Here is a 14,437-nt window from a genome sequence, read left to right on the forward strand (position 1 = left end):
TTCCTCCTTGCTCTAGGGAAATTGGATCTGTATAGCTCGGCGTCGATGTGTTGATAAATAGGTTTAGCTCCTAACCTTTAAACTTCTGTATTGGTGGGGTGGAGAGTGTCTTTGGGAATAAATGTTGTTGGTGTTAAGCTGGGCTTTATTGTGGATCTCAAATGTCTGGAGGTGGCTGATGGGGTCTGTTTGTCCTGTGGTTGTGTTGGCATGTCAGGGAGAGTTGCCCTTTCTGTGTGTAGCTTGTGGTTTAGGAGCTCTTCTGAGAAATGGGTGTAATATATTACCTTTTGCTGTATCGTGTACTATTTCAATGACATGACAAAAGAAGGAAACAAGTAGGAGTATGCTTTTACATATTAAAAGCATTTTATGTGATTGACTTTTTTTAAAATGTCATATTTGCAAAGTACCTACCTTCCCCCTCCACTTCTCCTGTAATTGTTGTATTGTCTGCAGTGGTGACATCCGTTAGGTGGTTCTCTGGAATAGGAGTTCAATTTCAAAAAAGGATTTGGAAGATAGTGCAGGGTTTTTTCCCTGTCCATGACTTGAGTGCTGAGCCAAGTTGAGTGTCCCACTCAGATTTTATTCAAAGACTTTCCTTTATAGGAATGCACAGAATATGAGCTGGCAGAGAGGACTTTTTTGAATAAATCGAGTCTCTTAGCAGTATTATGGAGGTATTTATTCTAACTTTGTGAAGACTGCATTGACCTTCACACTTAATCTGCAGGACTGACATCCTTCATGTGCTGAAATTAGTTTCCAAATCTGGGGTTCTAACAGATGAATTTTTGCAGATTTCCTCAGTAATTGTCATGTTTCAGGCACTTACAGATGAATTTTTATCTTTGTTAATTGCCTAAAATGTATGTGCATTGAATGTACTTTTTGGTTTAAAACACATTTCTCTCACATATTGGATAGCTGAGTATTGTATCCTTAATTATGTTCATCCACTGGTGCTTTGTCTTCTACCGCTTAGCAATGGAAGTGCTCTTCCTTGAGACCATGGAAAGGGAGTGATTTTCTTTTTTTCTTTTGGAACTAATAGTTGTTAAGTGCTTATGCGGTCTGCTTTGCCACCTGTAGCACTCCACAGGTTGCTCTCTAGGGCTCTGTACTGCAGATCTCAAATCTTGGTGTTGGCTCAGAGTTGTCTCTTGAACAGCATCTGAGTGAGTTCTGTGCATTCTTATTTCAAGCCAGAAGAACGAGACTGGTGGTGACTGACAAAAAGTTTAGTCATTTCACTTAAAAAGTCTAAACCAGGATACTGTACCCATTTATGTAATGTAGTTACTGTGGAGAAGCTGACAAACCAGGTATTTCATAGTGCCATTTGTGGTGGTGTACATTTCAACTTAAAGGCTACTCAAACTAAGTTTAAAGGGTTCCTTAATCTGATGGCTGGTATGTTGCTGCTGGCAGTTTAACTCTTGCATATCACTTTCTGTTGGGCAGCCATCCGTATCACGGATGCAATAATTAAATGCCCTAGGGATTCAGAAGTAGAGGTGGGAGTTATTTTCTTTCCATTCGAGTGCTGTATTTTATCTCACCATGCATTATACTACACGTTACTGGCAGAATATTTACTCATTCATGCTGCCTGCCTTTATACAGAGGGTAAGAACTTGCCGAGCTGTTGCCTGGGACTTGGGAGCAGCAGGAACTTCACATTCTTCCTTCATCTTCTTATCCAACTTGTAACTTCAAGCAATTGTATTTGTGCTTTAGGATATGTAATAAAAAGTTGATAATGAAAACAGAGCAGTCTGTTCTGTCTGGTTTATTTGGCCGATAACCCCCAATATTCTTGTAGTCTGTATGCTGTAGGAAGTAGATGGAGAAAGCAGAATAATGCTGTAGAAGTGCAGAATAGTTGCATTTAAAAAACAAAGGCAAACCTGAATGCCTTGGCAAAAAACCCCGCTATGTTAAATGTTGAAGAATCAAACTAAGCAATTCTTAATAGCTTCTATTTGCAACCAGTTATAAATCACAAAGGAACTTTTTGGGACACCCTGTTGTGTGGTGTTCAAGTGAATGCTCTGGCTGTCCAGTGGCATCTGAATTAGCTGGAAACAGAGCTGTGACTTCTATATTCTCACCTGGACTTAAGGTGTAGTCTCATGGAAATTGCTTTAGCAGCTGGGTAGCACAACACGGGCTGTAAAGACAGATCTCGTAATTTGTTGAGCTAGACCTGAGTGTTTCAACATTTATTAACCAGGCTTTCCAGTTTTAAGTGCGTTACGTGTATAGTCAGGCATATCCGGCGGTAAGTCAAATCCTTTAAGCAACTGGACTTCAGGCAGGGATTGGAAAAATTGCATAAATTGACATAACCTAAATGAAAGAAGGAAAACGTACCGTATCAGCCACATACTATGTCAGCAGAATTGTGTTAAATAGATTATTGTTTGTTTTTTCTTTGTTGTACAAATAGCTCTAATAAAAGGTTGAGTTAAAGGTGTGAGCATTGGTCCCTTTTTGTGACAAAAGGGACTCTCCTTTTCTCTGGTGAATATTTTTATGCTAATAAAAATGCACATTCACAGACAACATTTCCACATTTTCAAGGCAGAAAGGATTGCCAGGCTGTGACCTTCCAATCTGCTGTGAGGTTTTTGTTTATTTGTTTGCATAATGCCAGCAACTTACTGTATTTAACCTGATGTGAGGGGCTCTGACATAAGTTTGCTAGCGAGGCAACCTCTGCCTGCATCGGCTGTGTGCAGGGCCCCTGCGCCTGTCCTGCAGCTGGCTGCGATGACCCAACCACCTCTGTCGGTGGTGCAGGCTGGGGTGCTGCAAAGGCGTTTGCTTTGCTGCAGGTGGGGTAAGGGCTCTCTCTGCTAGAGGCACGGGGAGCACAGCTGAGGTGCTGCTATGTAAGTGCGTTATACGGATGCCTGTCTGAGTCCTGAAGTGTCTGCATGAAGAAGCAATGATTTAAAAGCCTGTAAGTAACTTCGGGGTTTGCTGGTTCAGTGCAGACAGAGCGGTGTGTGCCGGTGTTCTGCCCGCTTTGTTTGTGGGCACTGGGCAAACCCCAGGAAGCTGTCATAAACAGAGGCTTTTTTAATAAACCCTTGGAATAAAAGAAAAAATGTTTATTATTGCAATGGACTACAGTGGTGCAAGCTGGCTAACCTCCCCTGCAGGGGTGCTTGCAGTCCTGTAGTTACTTTCATTTGGAAGGTGTGGATCATGCTCCAGAGCCACACGACTTGCTGTAAGCGTGGGTTGCTATTGATGGTTACGTTCCGGATTCTCCACAGCAGATTCTTTGTCTCTTTTATATTTTCTGAGAATTTCTTTGGAAATGTAGGAACGTGTGTTCTTTAAATGCAGTTCTCTTGAGCAGTCTCAGTGTTGCTGTTGTAATGGGAGGGATGAACAACTTGGAGTTCTCTTCTGCTAAAATAGATTTAATGGAGCTGGCAGGGAAGTGGAAGGGTGGAACTGTTAGGAGTACCGGTCAGTGAGTGGAGATTGCAGTGCAGGTGTGATAGAGGAATATAGTAAGTTTTAATAATTAATCTAACTCTGGTGATAGTAGTTCCTATTTGCATATATATACATATATAATCTTCATGTTTTTTTCTCAGAGGCCGTACAGAGGCTGTTCAGATAAGAATACTGGAGCATGCTCTTGGCAGACAAAAAGGTGAAAGGGATTGCAGGAATCCGGTGCCATGTCTCCAGGAAAGCTTCCATTGCAGAGAGCGGGAGTTGAGTGTTAAGACAAACACAATTTTTGTCCTTGCAAGGACAAAGCCCAAATAAGTTGACAAGAGTAGAGACTTGGTAGAGGGAGATTAGAAGGGTTGAAACTTCAGAAATTTTGAACACTTTTGATGAAGTAACAATTTCTCATGAAGGATATTTGGTTGTTGGTTACTGCTGTGGTCCTTGGACAGAACGTAACTATGCAAGGCGAAGTCTGCAGCCAGGGCTGCTGAAGAAGGGTTGGTCACCACGACAGTGCACCTGTGGCATGTTACAAAAGAGCAAAATTGTACGATTTGAGTGTAAGAGACAGGTTAGAGGGTTGATAGTGGAAGGTGGTAAACTCAGACTAGATTTGGTTACAGTTGGTATAGCAACTGCAAAAAATGTGGAAACATAGCTGCCCCTGTTACTTATTTTTTAAATACAGGAATAATACAGGAAGGTTTTGCTTCTGTTTTGGAGCACCCAATATGCTGTCGAGATGGCCTAAAGAAAATGTTGATGATCATACCTACAATAAAGGGTGATTGAATGATCTGTTTATTTTTGATAAATCCTTATAGAAGCAAACAAATAAGCTCCTGTTTCCAGACCCACTGTTCCATACCAGCGTGTAAAAAGTAATGCTTTAAAGAACTGCAAGTCAGCCAAAGGTTTCTGTTCTCCACATTGGACAGGATAATTTCTTCAACAGCTGTGATTTTAGTGAAATCAGTAGTATTTTTAATACTTTGTTCTAGAAGCATCAAACTTTATTCTGCCTATCTGCAGTCTACTTTCTGGGCCTTGCAGCGCTGTCTTGGAAAGATTTGGAGTGCGCTAACAGTGCTGAGCCAAGGCCTTTGTGGGCAGGTAGTTTTCTTTCCTGCAGAAGCCACTGGAATTGTTTTTTGCTCATCATAGAACAGCAGTTAAAATGGCTTGAAAATTGGAATTCCAGCATAAATTAGAGATTGTGAAAAGTTTCCCACTTCATCTTTTGTTTGTGGAGGGTCAGATACTGGGAAGGTATATGCCTGTGAAATGCTTACTTGTTTATACAGCTGAAAGTTAGAAAATATCTAGGTGTTATCCAGGCTTCCAGCTTTTAGTGACTAAATAAGAGAAGACAAAATTACAAGAAAGGTCTTAAACCTATTTTGACTCTAAAAGACTTAGAGAACTAGGAGCTTGCATGAAGTATTAGGACTCTGGAGAACCTTTCTTCGAGAAGTAGGACCTCTGCCAAGGGTTCCAGCAGGGAGAAGGACAGGAGGATAGGGCAAGAGGGAAAGATGTAGAAGTACATATGTATAATACTTTTCTTCCCAATAAAATAATTTTAATATCCTGTCTGACATCTGTGTACTGTCCCTTCTGGTGCTGTGGGTACGGAAGAACAGTTAATGGGCACTTAGAGAAGCAGTGATGTGGTTGTTGAATCACAAAACATGAGAAGTGAGCATTGTACTCCATGTGGCAGGTTAGACGGAGGTTGGTTTTGTGCCTGCCCTGCTCTTGCATGGTGTGAATGGAGTTAAAAAATCCTTGAGTGGGGGAGAGGAGAGCGAGCAAAGCATTGGCGGCTTGCACGCTCCTGCGGCAGTGTGGCTTTGTGCGGTTTTGGTGAGTCGCTTACCCGAGTGTAGCAGAACTGATCACACGGACATTTGCTGATCTGTGAATTTTAAACAGTTCCTTACCATCGCAGATATTAGAGATTTCTTACACTGAATGCTGTTCTGAATATTTGTTTGCTTTTGCCTCTCTCAGTCCTGATTTCAAGGGTGAGATTTTTTGAAAGGAGGCAAATATCTGCTGCTGTGGCCTGATGGAGGTGGTTGCTGATTTGCTCTGGCAGGTAATCAGCTGTATCCTTCCACTGAGTTGGCAGCAGTGTCTAGCCAGAGTCTGTGACGTTTTCCCCCGAAAGGATATGGCTGTTTTAAGGAAATGTGCTGACCCTAATTTGGGGGGTTTGGGTGTTTCTGTACTGCAAGTGCATTGCTACAAAAGAGTGAATAAAACTTGCACTGGATAGCTTGAAAGTTAATTTTCTCCAGCACTGTTAATTTTGGTTCTGATTGAGAAATTTGCTTACTAGGTATCTGATTTTTTTTGTGCTGAAAATACTAAGTAATGGTACTCCAAACTACTGTGATACGAAACTCACCAGTATACCTGTAATGGTTTTCATAAAAATGTTTATGAGGAATCAAGTGCTACACATTATAAGTGGACTGAAATAAAGTTGGCTCCTACCTGAATAGTTTATTATGTTGCGTTCTGTTTGTGCTATAGATCTTTATTTTTAAAAAATAAATTCTACTGGAATTTAAAACACTTCAACTTAAGTTGTCGTCCTAGACAGTCCTTTCCATTTTTTTACTTTCGCCTATCAGTTGATGGGTTGGCAGAGGCTCAGTCAGGCTGGGTGGAGTCTCGTTGTCCTTGGAGAGGGTGCAAGTGTGTTTTCCAAAGGCCTGATGTTCTCTGCCTGGCTTATCTCCTAGGGTAAAGGACCCAGTGCAACTGCATTTCAGCTAGCTTAGATCTGCTTATATGTTGATAAGGTGTGTGGCCTGCAAGTACCCAGTCGCATACAAATCCCGATTCAAACATGCCCCCCTTCTCCCCCGGAGCCACTATCTCATCTTCTTGTAGCAAAAGGGGCAGCTGATGCCTATATTCATGATTGACTACAGTGGTGGTAGATTAGGAAACAGGTTAAAAAAAAAAGCTTGAAGTTGTCTTTTGCAGGCTGTGGAAATTTCTTATTTCTGCAGTAATAATAAAAGCAGAGGACAAGTGAGCATCTGGAACTGGCCGCAGGCTGTAACTGCAGCTGTGTGCTGCAGCGTCAGGAGTAAGGCTTGAGAGGGTCCGTGCCTCTGCGTTTCAGAGCTCCGTCCACTGCAATGGCAGGATTGGGCCTGCTGGCATGTAGTGTTGGTGCAGTCTTCTCTCTGTGAAGGAAAAGTCTCTCCTTCCAGCTAATTTTGTCATAAGAGTTCTAGATCTTAACTACAGAAGAGCTTTTATGATGAACTTTTGCATTAGTAAGATGAATTGGGAATATTCACTGGAAGGGTCACTAAGTTAAAATGTATGAGGAAGCACAGGAATGACTGGTTGTTTCCTATTTATAACTGTACACTGGGAAGGGGTTGTTGCTGCTGCTACTGGGCGCTCATCTGTACTTGTTGTGTACTTCACATTGTCCTTTCTAAATGTTTTTCAGACACAAGTTTGTAGTAGAGGGGTGCTTTTGTCCTGAATAGTTTTTCTTTCTGAAATGCCAACAAGAATCTCCACTGCAAACACTGGACCTAATTAGAGGATGTGCTGAACAGGACACTGTTTATGCCATAGCTGCGAGTCCTACAATAAAGCATTTGTTACAAAACGTCTTTAGGTGAAGTGCATGTGCCATTTCCCTTCATAGGGAACACATAATTAGTATTTCCCTGAAGTGAAAAAGCACAGGTCTGTGTGTGAATGGCCATAGGGACCAGGAGGACATTTACCCCCTCTCCTCCTGCCTCCAGGGTCTGGTCCAAGAATAACACAATTAAGACCTTTAGCTTTTCTTGTTGTGTTAGCAGTAGATTGATCTTGGTATTCAGTGGCAGAGTTGTACGTTTCAGGCACTGAAGAACCCCTTCCCTGCTCTGACAGACCTCTGCAACAGGTTTGCTGCCTGCCTGTGCAGGGTGAAGCTCAATATGGTAGACACAGGGTTTTGAAATAGATTATACTGGATGCCTTTGCATGAAGGAATTTGCTGAAACCTGATCCTTTCTGTAGCTTTTTCCCCAGTCTGTAGGGGTGTCTCATGTCCCCATTGTCTCATGTGCCTTTGTTTTAAAATAATATTAAGCTTCAGACACCAGCTGATTTACTTTAATTCAACATCCAACTTATGTTTGATTTCTTTTCATATTCAAGTGAGCCATCTGGCTTTAATGAACTGTAACTGTTTTTAATGCTGCCTCCAGTTGCTAACATCTGAATATTTCGTGTGTTGAAAGGAGGTTTGAAATGCAGAAGTGAGACTGAAGAGTCCAAAGTATTTCCAAATCAGCTCTGTTCCAGCAGCACTTGTGCTCCCCTCCCCTCGAGATTTATCAAAAGATAATCTTTGGGGTGCCAGACTGTAAGCATCAGCCACGGCGGGTGTTAATTACAAGTACTCTCAATTTTGTGTACATAAAACACCAGAGCTGCTTATGAAATCCTGAATTACTACCCAACTTGACTTCGGCAGAATATCAATCAACTTCAACAGGAGCTGTCAGTATTTGGCATCTTTTAAATAAACAGCCTCTTTTGTGTTTAGTTTTGGGGTTGGGTTTTTTTTTGTGTGGGTGGGTGTGTTAAATATTTTGATCTTGCAAAAAAAGATTAAGTTAGTTTTACATCACCTAGTTTAGTTATAGAAGTTAATTGAGAGCTGGATCCCATAAACTGAAAATATCTCCATTGCAATTAAATTCTGAGGGTACTTTGCCAGGGCTATGCTATTGGAAACCAGTGGCATATCCCCAGATTTGTTGGACTACACGCTTCGCTTGGCGTTTTTCACAGCGTTGCCTTTGTTTTGGCTTAGCAGTGTGACAGCTGATAGACTTACGATAGGCTATTGCAAAGAAATATTTTGATTAATGATTAAAAAGTATTTTGCTGGTTAGTTCTTCACTGTGTGCCAAGCATTGTGCAGGTTGCCAGTGACATCATCTTCCAGCATTACTTCATAAAGGATAGAATAAATGGAAGCTTAGACTGTCAGTCTGTCTACAGGGGGAAAGTCTTCAGCAAGGGTAGGCTGGGAACTTGTGGTTGCATTCGCTTACCCTGCACTGCTTTGCCCTGAGAGCGTGGAAGAAGGTATGTAAGGAACCAATGGAGATTGTTAGAGATTGGTACCTGTGCTTGATTTCTCAGTAATTTTCTCATAGAGAGACAGAGCTGAATTGGGAGTTAACTTGTGACCTTGTAGGTATATGCTGAGCACAGGCTTTCTGAGCTGGAGAGGAGTAGGTTCTGCAGTGTAGCAGAAATTGGCAGCTCAGTTCCCTTCCAGACGCATTCCTGAAGCTATAATGAATAAAACCATATTAATATCTTCTACACAGTAGATTTTTGTGGCATTAAGCTACCATTCAGTAGGACCTCTCAATGATACCTCTTGCTACTCTTAAAAATTTTTATGCTCACATGTAATGAAAATTTTTAAAGTTGGCTGTATTTTTGATTGTACTTGAGAACTTCCTACATCACTGAGCACTGTTGGTGAATATTTCTTCCATTCTATTCAAGTTTGTTTTATTTGTGTGTGAATGAAGCTACCAGTGTTGTGTACAGGAGATTTCAGCCAGGCTTTTCAGTGCTTTGCACTGCAGTTCCCTAAAATTCATGCCAAAAAGTGTAGCTTGGTATGCCAGTACAACTTTGGCATCTTGCTTTCAGTTGAAGTGTAACTCAAGTTTGGTTTGACTTGTGTGATATTGCCAGCTACCAAGCCTGGATGCTCCACAGACATGCTCAGGACGTTTGCAGCCTGCTACACAGCATTTCATAATTAAGCTATGGAAATCCTCCACAAAGTGGAATTATGGTACTTCGGGAAGGTTTGCAGGTTTTTCCCCCCTTTCTTTTCTTTCCATGTTCTCTGTGTCTAAATGGTGGAGGCATGTCTTGATTAACTTGCTTTGCATGGGGACCGTGGGAGCCTAAAGATACTGCTGTCAGCAGGGACAGTGATATTGCCCTTTCTGGTGACAGCCACAGGTGTCTGTGCAGTCCTCGTGCCTGGGATTATGGGAGCTGTTGTGCCTGGGATTACAGGAGTTGTTGTGCCTGGGATTACGTGAGCTGCCTTCTCTGTTCACTCTGAGAGACCGCTGAGGAACTGGGCAGGCAAGCTGGCAGAAGCAGTCACTCTCCCACCTAAGCTTCCCTGTAATAGAACTACTTCTTAAAAATACTTCAATTTTTAACAAAATGATTTTCAAAGGAAAAAATATTTAGTTAGAATTTTTCAGACCAGCTGTAGTTCACAAGCTGCTTATTTGAATGACAATACAAATGCAACTGTGGCCTGCATAAAGCTGCTTAAGGTCTACTTGCAGTTGTGGTGGGATGGAACATGCCCTTTCAGAGAGAGAAGGGCTGTGTAGTGTCTTAGTCATTTGTAGTTACCATGTATGTCTAGTCCAGTTATACCTTCAGAAGTGAAATCATGGTTGCACCTTTAGAAGCGGTATCATATTGGAAAATCTGTCATTTGTGATACTAATTTTGAAGTAAGATTTTTGTGTTTCCATCTGTTACACAACTTGCATTTCTTACAGATTTGTCTATGCTGTAGTAGAAAAGACCCCACTTAAAAAATAGGTTGACTTCTTTAACCTTAAAAAAAAAAAAAAATACCCTCCCACAAAACCTCTCTAACAATTATTGCGTAGTCTCCATAGACATTATTGGTATACTAAACTAATTAAAAAAAATGAAGACTTTTCAAATGTGTAGGGCTTCCCGTTTTAAAACCATAGTTATTCAAAATGTGTTTAGGTGGGAAGTCCAGCCTATGTTCTTTAAAACCCGATTTTTAGTCCTCTACATTATTTCTGGTATCTTTCTGATAAAGAAAAAACAGGTGCTTTCCAAACGTTCAACAAGAATGCAAAGGGTATTTGAAGATTATCTTTTTTTTTAAAGAATTTTTAAGCCAATAATCTTGGTTTTGGGGCCCCCTCATGCCCCATCTCATTGATTTATATAAAGTTGTCAGTCAAAGTGTGATATTAATAAAGAAACATGTAACCTCGGCTTCTATTTACTATACAACTTTGCTTTAGTGGAGAATTTTGTAAGGGAAAAATACTCGCAGTGCATTGCCAGTGCAGTGAACTAGTAGGCTTGCTTTAGACCTGTCCTTCCTTGGTTTCTGCCATTAATAATGAAATAATTATTTAATTGCTCATAGGAATAGGTTTGACAGTTACGGCTTCTCATCACAAAATGTTTAGGAGTATATTTCTGCTCTTTTTTGTTACTTTTATTTATTTTTCTTCCTTTTTTTCTTTTTTTTTAACCTGGTAGTTTTTTTCCTTTTTTTTTAACCTGGTAGGTTAAAAAAAAGGTTAAAAAAACCTGGTAGGTTAAAAAAAAGGTTATTTTTCCCCTGATACACATCTGGGCAGGAATACCTTCAGCTTGCACAGCTATAAACTGCTCTGTGTGCACGTGCACATGTGTGTAGTAAAATGAAGGTGTGAAAACCAGCCAGTTTCAGGGCAGTTGTTTTACATGTGCCATTCTCAGATGTTCTGCAGGGCAATAGTTTCTGGTTTGGGGCAACAGAATAAGACGCTAAACGGTTCAGCCATCTACATTTGTACAGCCTCTGTATTTGCAGGGCAGATTTGTCAAAACAGACTGCAAAATTTTCTTATTGTGGTGTCTCCAAAACAATTCAGGACTCCATTGGCAGAGATGAGTATTAAGAGAGTAGAGAGGGGCTGTGTCCCTTGGTGATGAAGGCGACACTTAAGAAATTTGGTGAGTGGAAGGACTATATGTTCCAGGTAGGCTGGAGTTCTGTCACTTGCTTGTTTTTTCTCATACCACAGGTTTATAATTTTAATGTAATGTAGTTAGGAGCAGTCCTCTGCTGTTGTACAGGACTACTTTTTCTTGAAGAACTGTTGGCATAGGTGAAGTCAGTACAGACCTCTTTTAAGTATACAGAATGACAGGTGACTGTACCTGTCTTGAGTATCTCAAAACATGTTTTACCAACTAATATAGAGTAAAATGAACTGCCATAAAAACAAAAAAAAATTAAGACTAGTAAAACATTATAAAATGAAATTGAAATAAAGTATGTATCTTGATTGTGTCTTGGTATACAAATTGTTTTTTCCACTTATATAAGAGACAACATTTTGATAAGAAATGAGCTACTGTGTCATAGCAGAACAGTTTCGCTGGTGTCTTCGAGTCCTGTTAAAGTGATGAAGTGATGGCTCCTTGGTTGAACTGTTAAGAATCTAGTACATTTAAAATGTATACATATGTTTAAACTTGTAATATAGCCATTCAAGACCAGAGCTGCAAATTGCCTGAAGCCTTGTGGAAAGCCAATTGCTAAAGTATTAGAAACCCACAGCCTGAGCAGACATTTTGTAAGCCCTATTGTGCTCTTTCTTTGACAGTGTAAGTTTGGCTTTCTTGACTTAAGACATTTTCGTTGGTCCAGGTGACAAAGGAGCTGGATTTCTGTTTTGTGTTGTTCCTAAGCCATGACTTGGTTAGTTCCCTGCTTCTTTAGCCTTGTGAAGGGTTGGAGGAGCTTTTGGGGGGGGGGGGGTGGGGGGTGGATTTGTTGCGGGGCTGAAGAGATGTTGAAAGTCAGCTTTACAGTTGGCTGATTTAGGAAATACTGTTTCTTCTAGAATCAGTTTGGTCTGCAGATGCAGGGTGTGGAATAGCTAAACATACATAAACACACAGTGAGATGCCCTTGTTTGCTTTAAGGTTTTTGGCTTATTGCTGGAGTGATGTTTTTAATGTATCTTAAAAGTAGTTAAAATCTGATAAAGATTTTCTTATCAGTTGTTCCTTTCAGGTTTTTTTCAGGATCACTTCTTGAATGTCCTGGCCGCCAGTAGAATCAAAGGCAACTCATGACCACCAAACCGTGACAGCCTTGGATTCCCCTGCTTCTGGCTGCTCAAAATAACCACTGGGCTACTGTGGAGATGAATGGAGAACAGCAGTATGATGCAGGTAATAGTCCGGCTGAGCTCCCTGGCTAGTGATTCTCGAAAGATTTGGCAAGCGAGATGGAACAAGGATGAGCATAGTGAACGTTTCATAGTCCATGTGTCTGATGGTGTGTATTGTGTGCAGGAAGAAACTCAAATTTCAGTTACTGTGGATTAGATTCTGGCTATGGGGCTTACGTTTGTTATTGCTCTATTTCAAAAGCAGGGTGTATCATTGGCTTAAAGGAGAACAAAAGCTGACCCACCTTACTAATTGTGTTTTTAAGAAGCTGTGTCTTTCCTCTTCATGGTACCACTATGAGATGGGCTTATGAAAAGCTCAGTGGCTTTAACGATACTGTTTTAAGGCATTTGTCTGTCAAAGTGGTTAATACTATCTTGTTCTGTCCTTGTGTTCATCTTGTTCCTAATATTTTGACAAGGTTGTGCTGCTGGTTTAAAAAGTCAGATAACTGAAGTTGTTTGCTGCCATTGTAATCTGTCCTGTTTTTCTGATGTGCTTTGGTGTGCCTGCTTTGATAGGCTTGGGATATCAACTCCTAATCTGCGGCAGCATGGTATATTATGATAAATTAGCTCAGGTTTTGGTTCACCTTGAAACACCAGGCTGGGAAGAGTGTCAGTCTGTGGTGGCTGGGGATACTAAGAGCTTTCTGAAACAGTTCTGGGATTGTAGACTCTTATGGAGGTAGGGACCATCCATTTTTCTGACTTGCCTGCCATGGTTTGTTCCTTTTCCTTGAGGAGATCCCTACCTATAGTGTTGGTCCAGTTTAATATAAAATAAATTTTAATTTGTAGTTACCAGTGTAAACAATTGGATTAGGATTCTATCTGAGTATTACTTTCCTTTGGTACTTGTCCAACAAGCAGCTGGTCTCATAGGACAGTTCACTATTGGTAGTTTTTTTACCTTTACCTTATGGAAGTCTAATTGCTGCCAGTGTTACTGAAGAAATGTTAAACATGATTTTAATCTACAGTGCTTTTAGCAGAATGCTGTCATCTGCTTTATGATGCTGAAATACACTTTTTGATTATTAATTACAGCCAATCAGTCAAGTTGTTATCAACATTATATCCTCAAATAAGCAAGAAAAAGCAGCATGTACAAATATGCAGAATGTCTCCAGGCACATGCAGATACTGTTTCCTCTGCTGTGTGGTATAAGAAAGAGAAAATGCTTTGAGCAGCTGAGAAGAACAGTAAGGAGATGTATACATGGTCAGCAATGGGGTGTTCACAGACTTGATAGCATATCCTTCTACTTAAACCTTTATTGACATTTTTCCATCTTCCTCAAAAAGTATCAGAAGTCACACAGTCCTCTCTATCTGCTTTTGGAATAGCTAGGAAGGGTTTGATACTGTCTTGAAATTACTCAACAGCTATTTTCCTGAGCATCCTTTTTGTGCCTGGTTTGAGTACAGGTGACTGTGAAAAGTAAACAATAACTGAAGAGAGCTTTACTTGCTGAGTTTCCAGCAAATGCTGCCCATGTAAGCGTAAGCACATTGGTTTTGTTGTGCCCTCTAATATTGTTTCCTGAAGTGCTCTGAGTTAGACCAGTCCCAACCACTACTGGAACATTCCCTTCATAATCTTGGACTGGTATCATTTTTTCCACTTGATGATTTTTAGCAGTTTTTGGAGATTCCCCTGTGTCTTTTTGGTTTTTACATACAGGCTCTCTGCCTACCCAGGCAGTAGTCAAAGTTGTTGGTTGTGATGCCTTCCTGCACTATGAGGGGAAAAGACAACTTTCTTTCTTGTCACAGTCTTTCTTAGCTGCTGAAATTCCAACCTGTCTTTATTTATTCATGGCCTTGCAGCTGGTATAGATGGAAAAGATTAACTGTTATTAAAATCGGATTGAAATATATCTAAGTTTCAGGGTGAGAAACCTTTAGGTTAGCCTTAA

General features: G+C 40.6%; 1 protein-coding gene across 1 annotated transcript in view; it reads left to right on the forward strand.

Moving 5' to 3' along the window:
• The first annotated feature begins 12,488 nt into the window (after nt 1–12,488).
• The window catches only part of SFMBT1 (Scm like with four mbt domains 1), a 34,125-nt gene continuing 32,176 nt past the window's right edge, over nt 12,489–14,437 (forward strand). Inside the window, exon 1 of the mRNA XM_009488432.2 lies at nt 12,489–12,516. Coding sequence (XP_009486707.2) covers nt 12,489–12,516 — 28 coding nt within the window. The remainder of the gene's footprint in view (nt 12,517–14,437) is intronic.

Source organism: Pelecanus crispus, chromosome 7 (assembly GCF_030463565.1).
Source record: "Pelecanus crispus isolate bPelCri1 chromosome 7, bPelCri1.pri, whole genome shotgun sequence".
In the NCBI taxonomy this organism is placed as follows: Eukaryota; Metazoa; Chordata; class Aves; order Pelecaniformes; family Pelecanidae; genus Pelecanus; species Pelecanus crispus.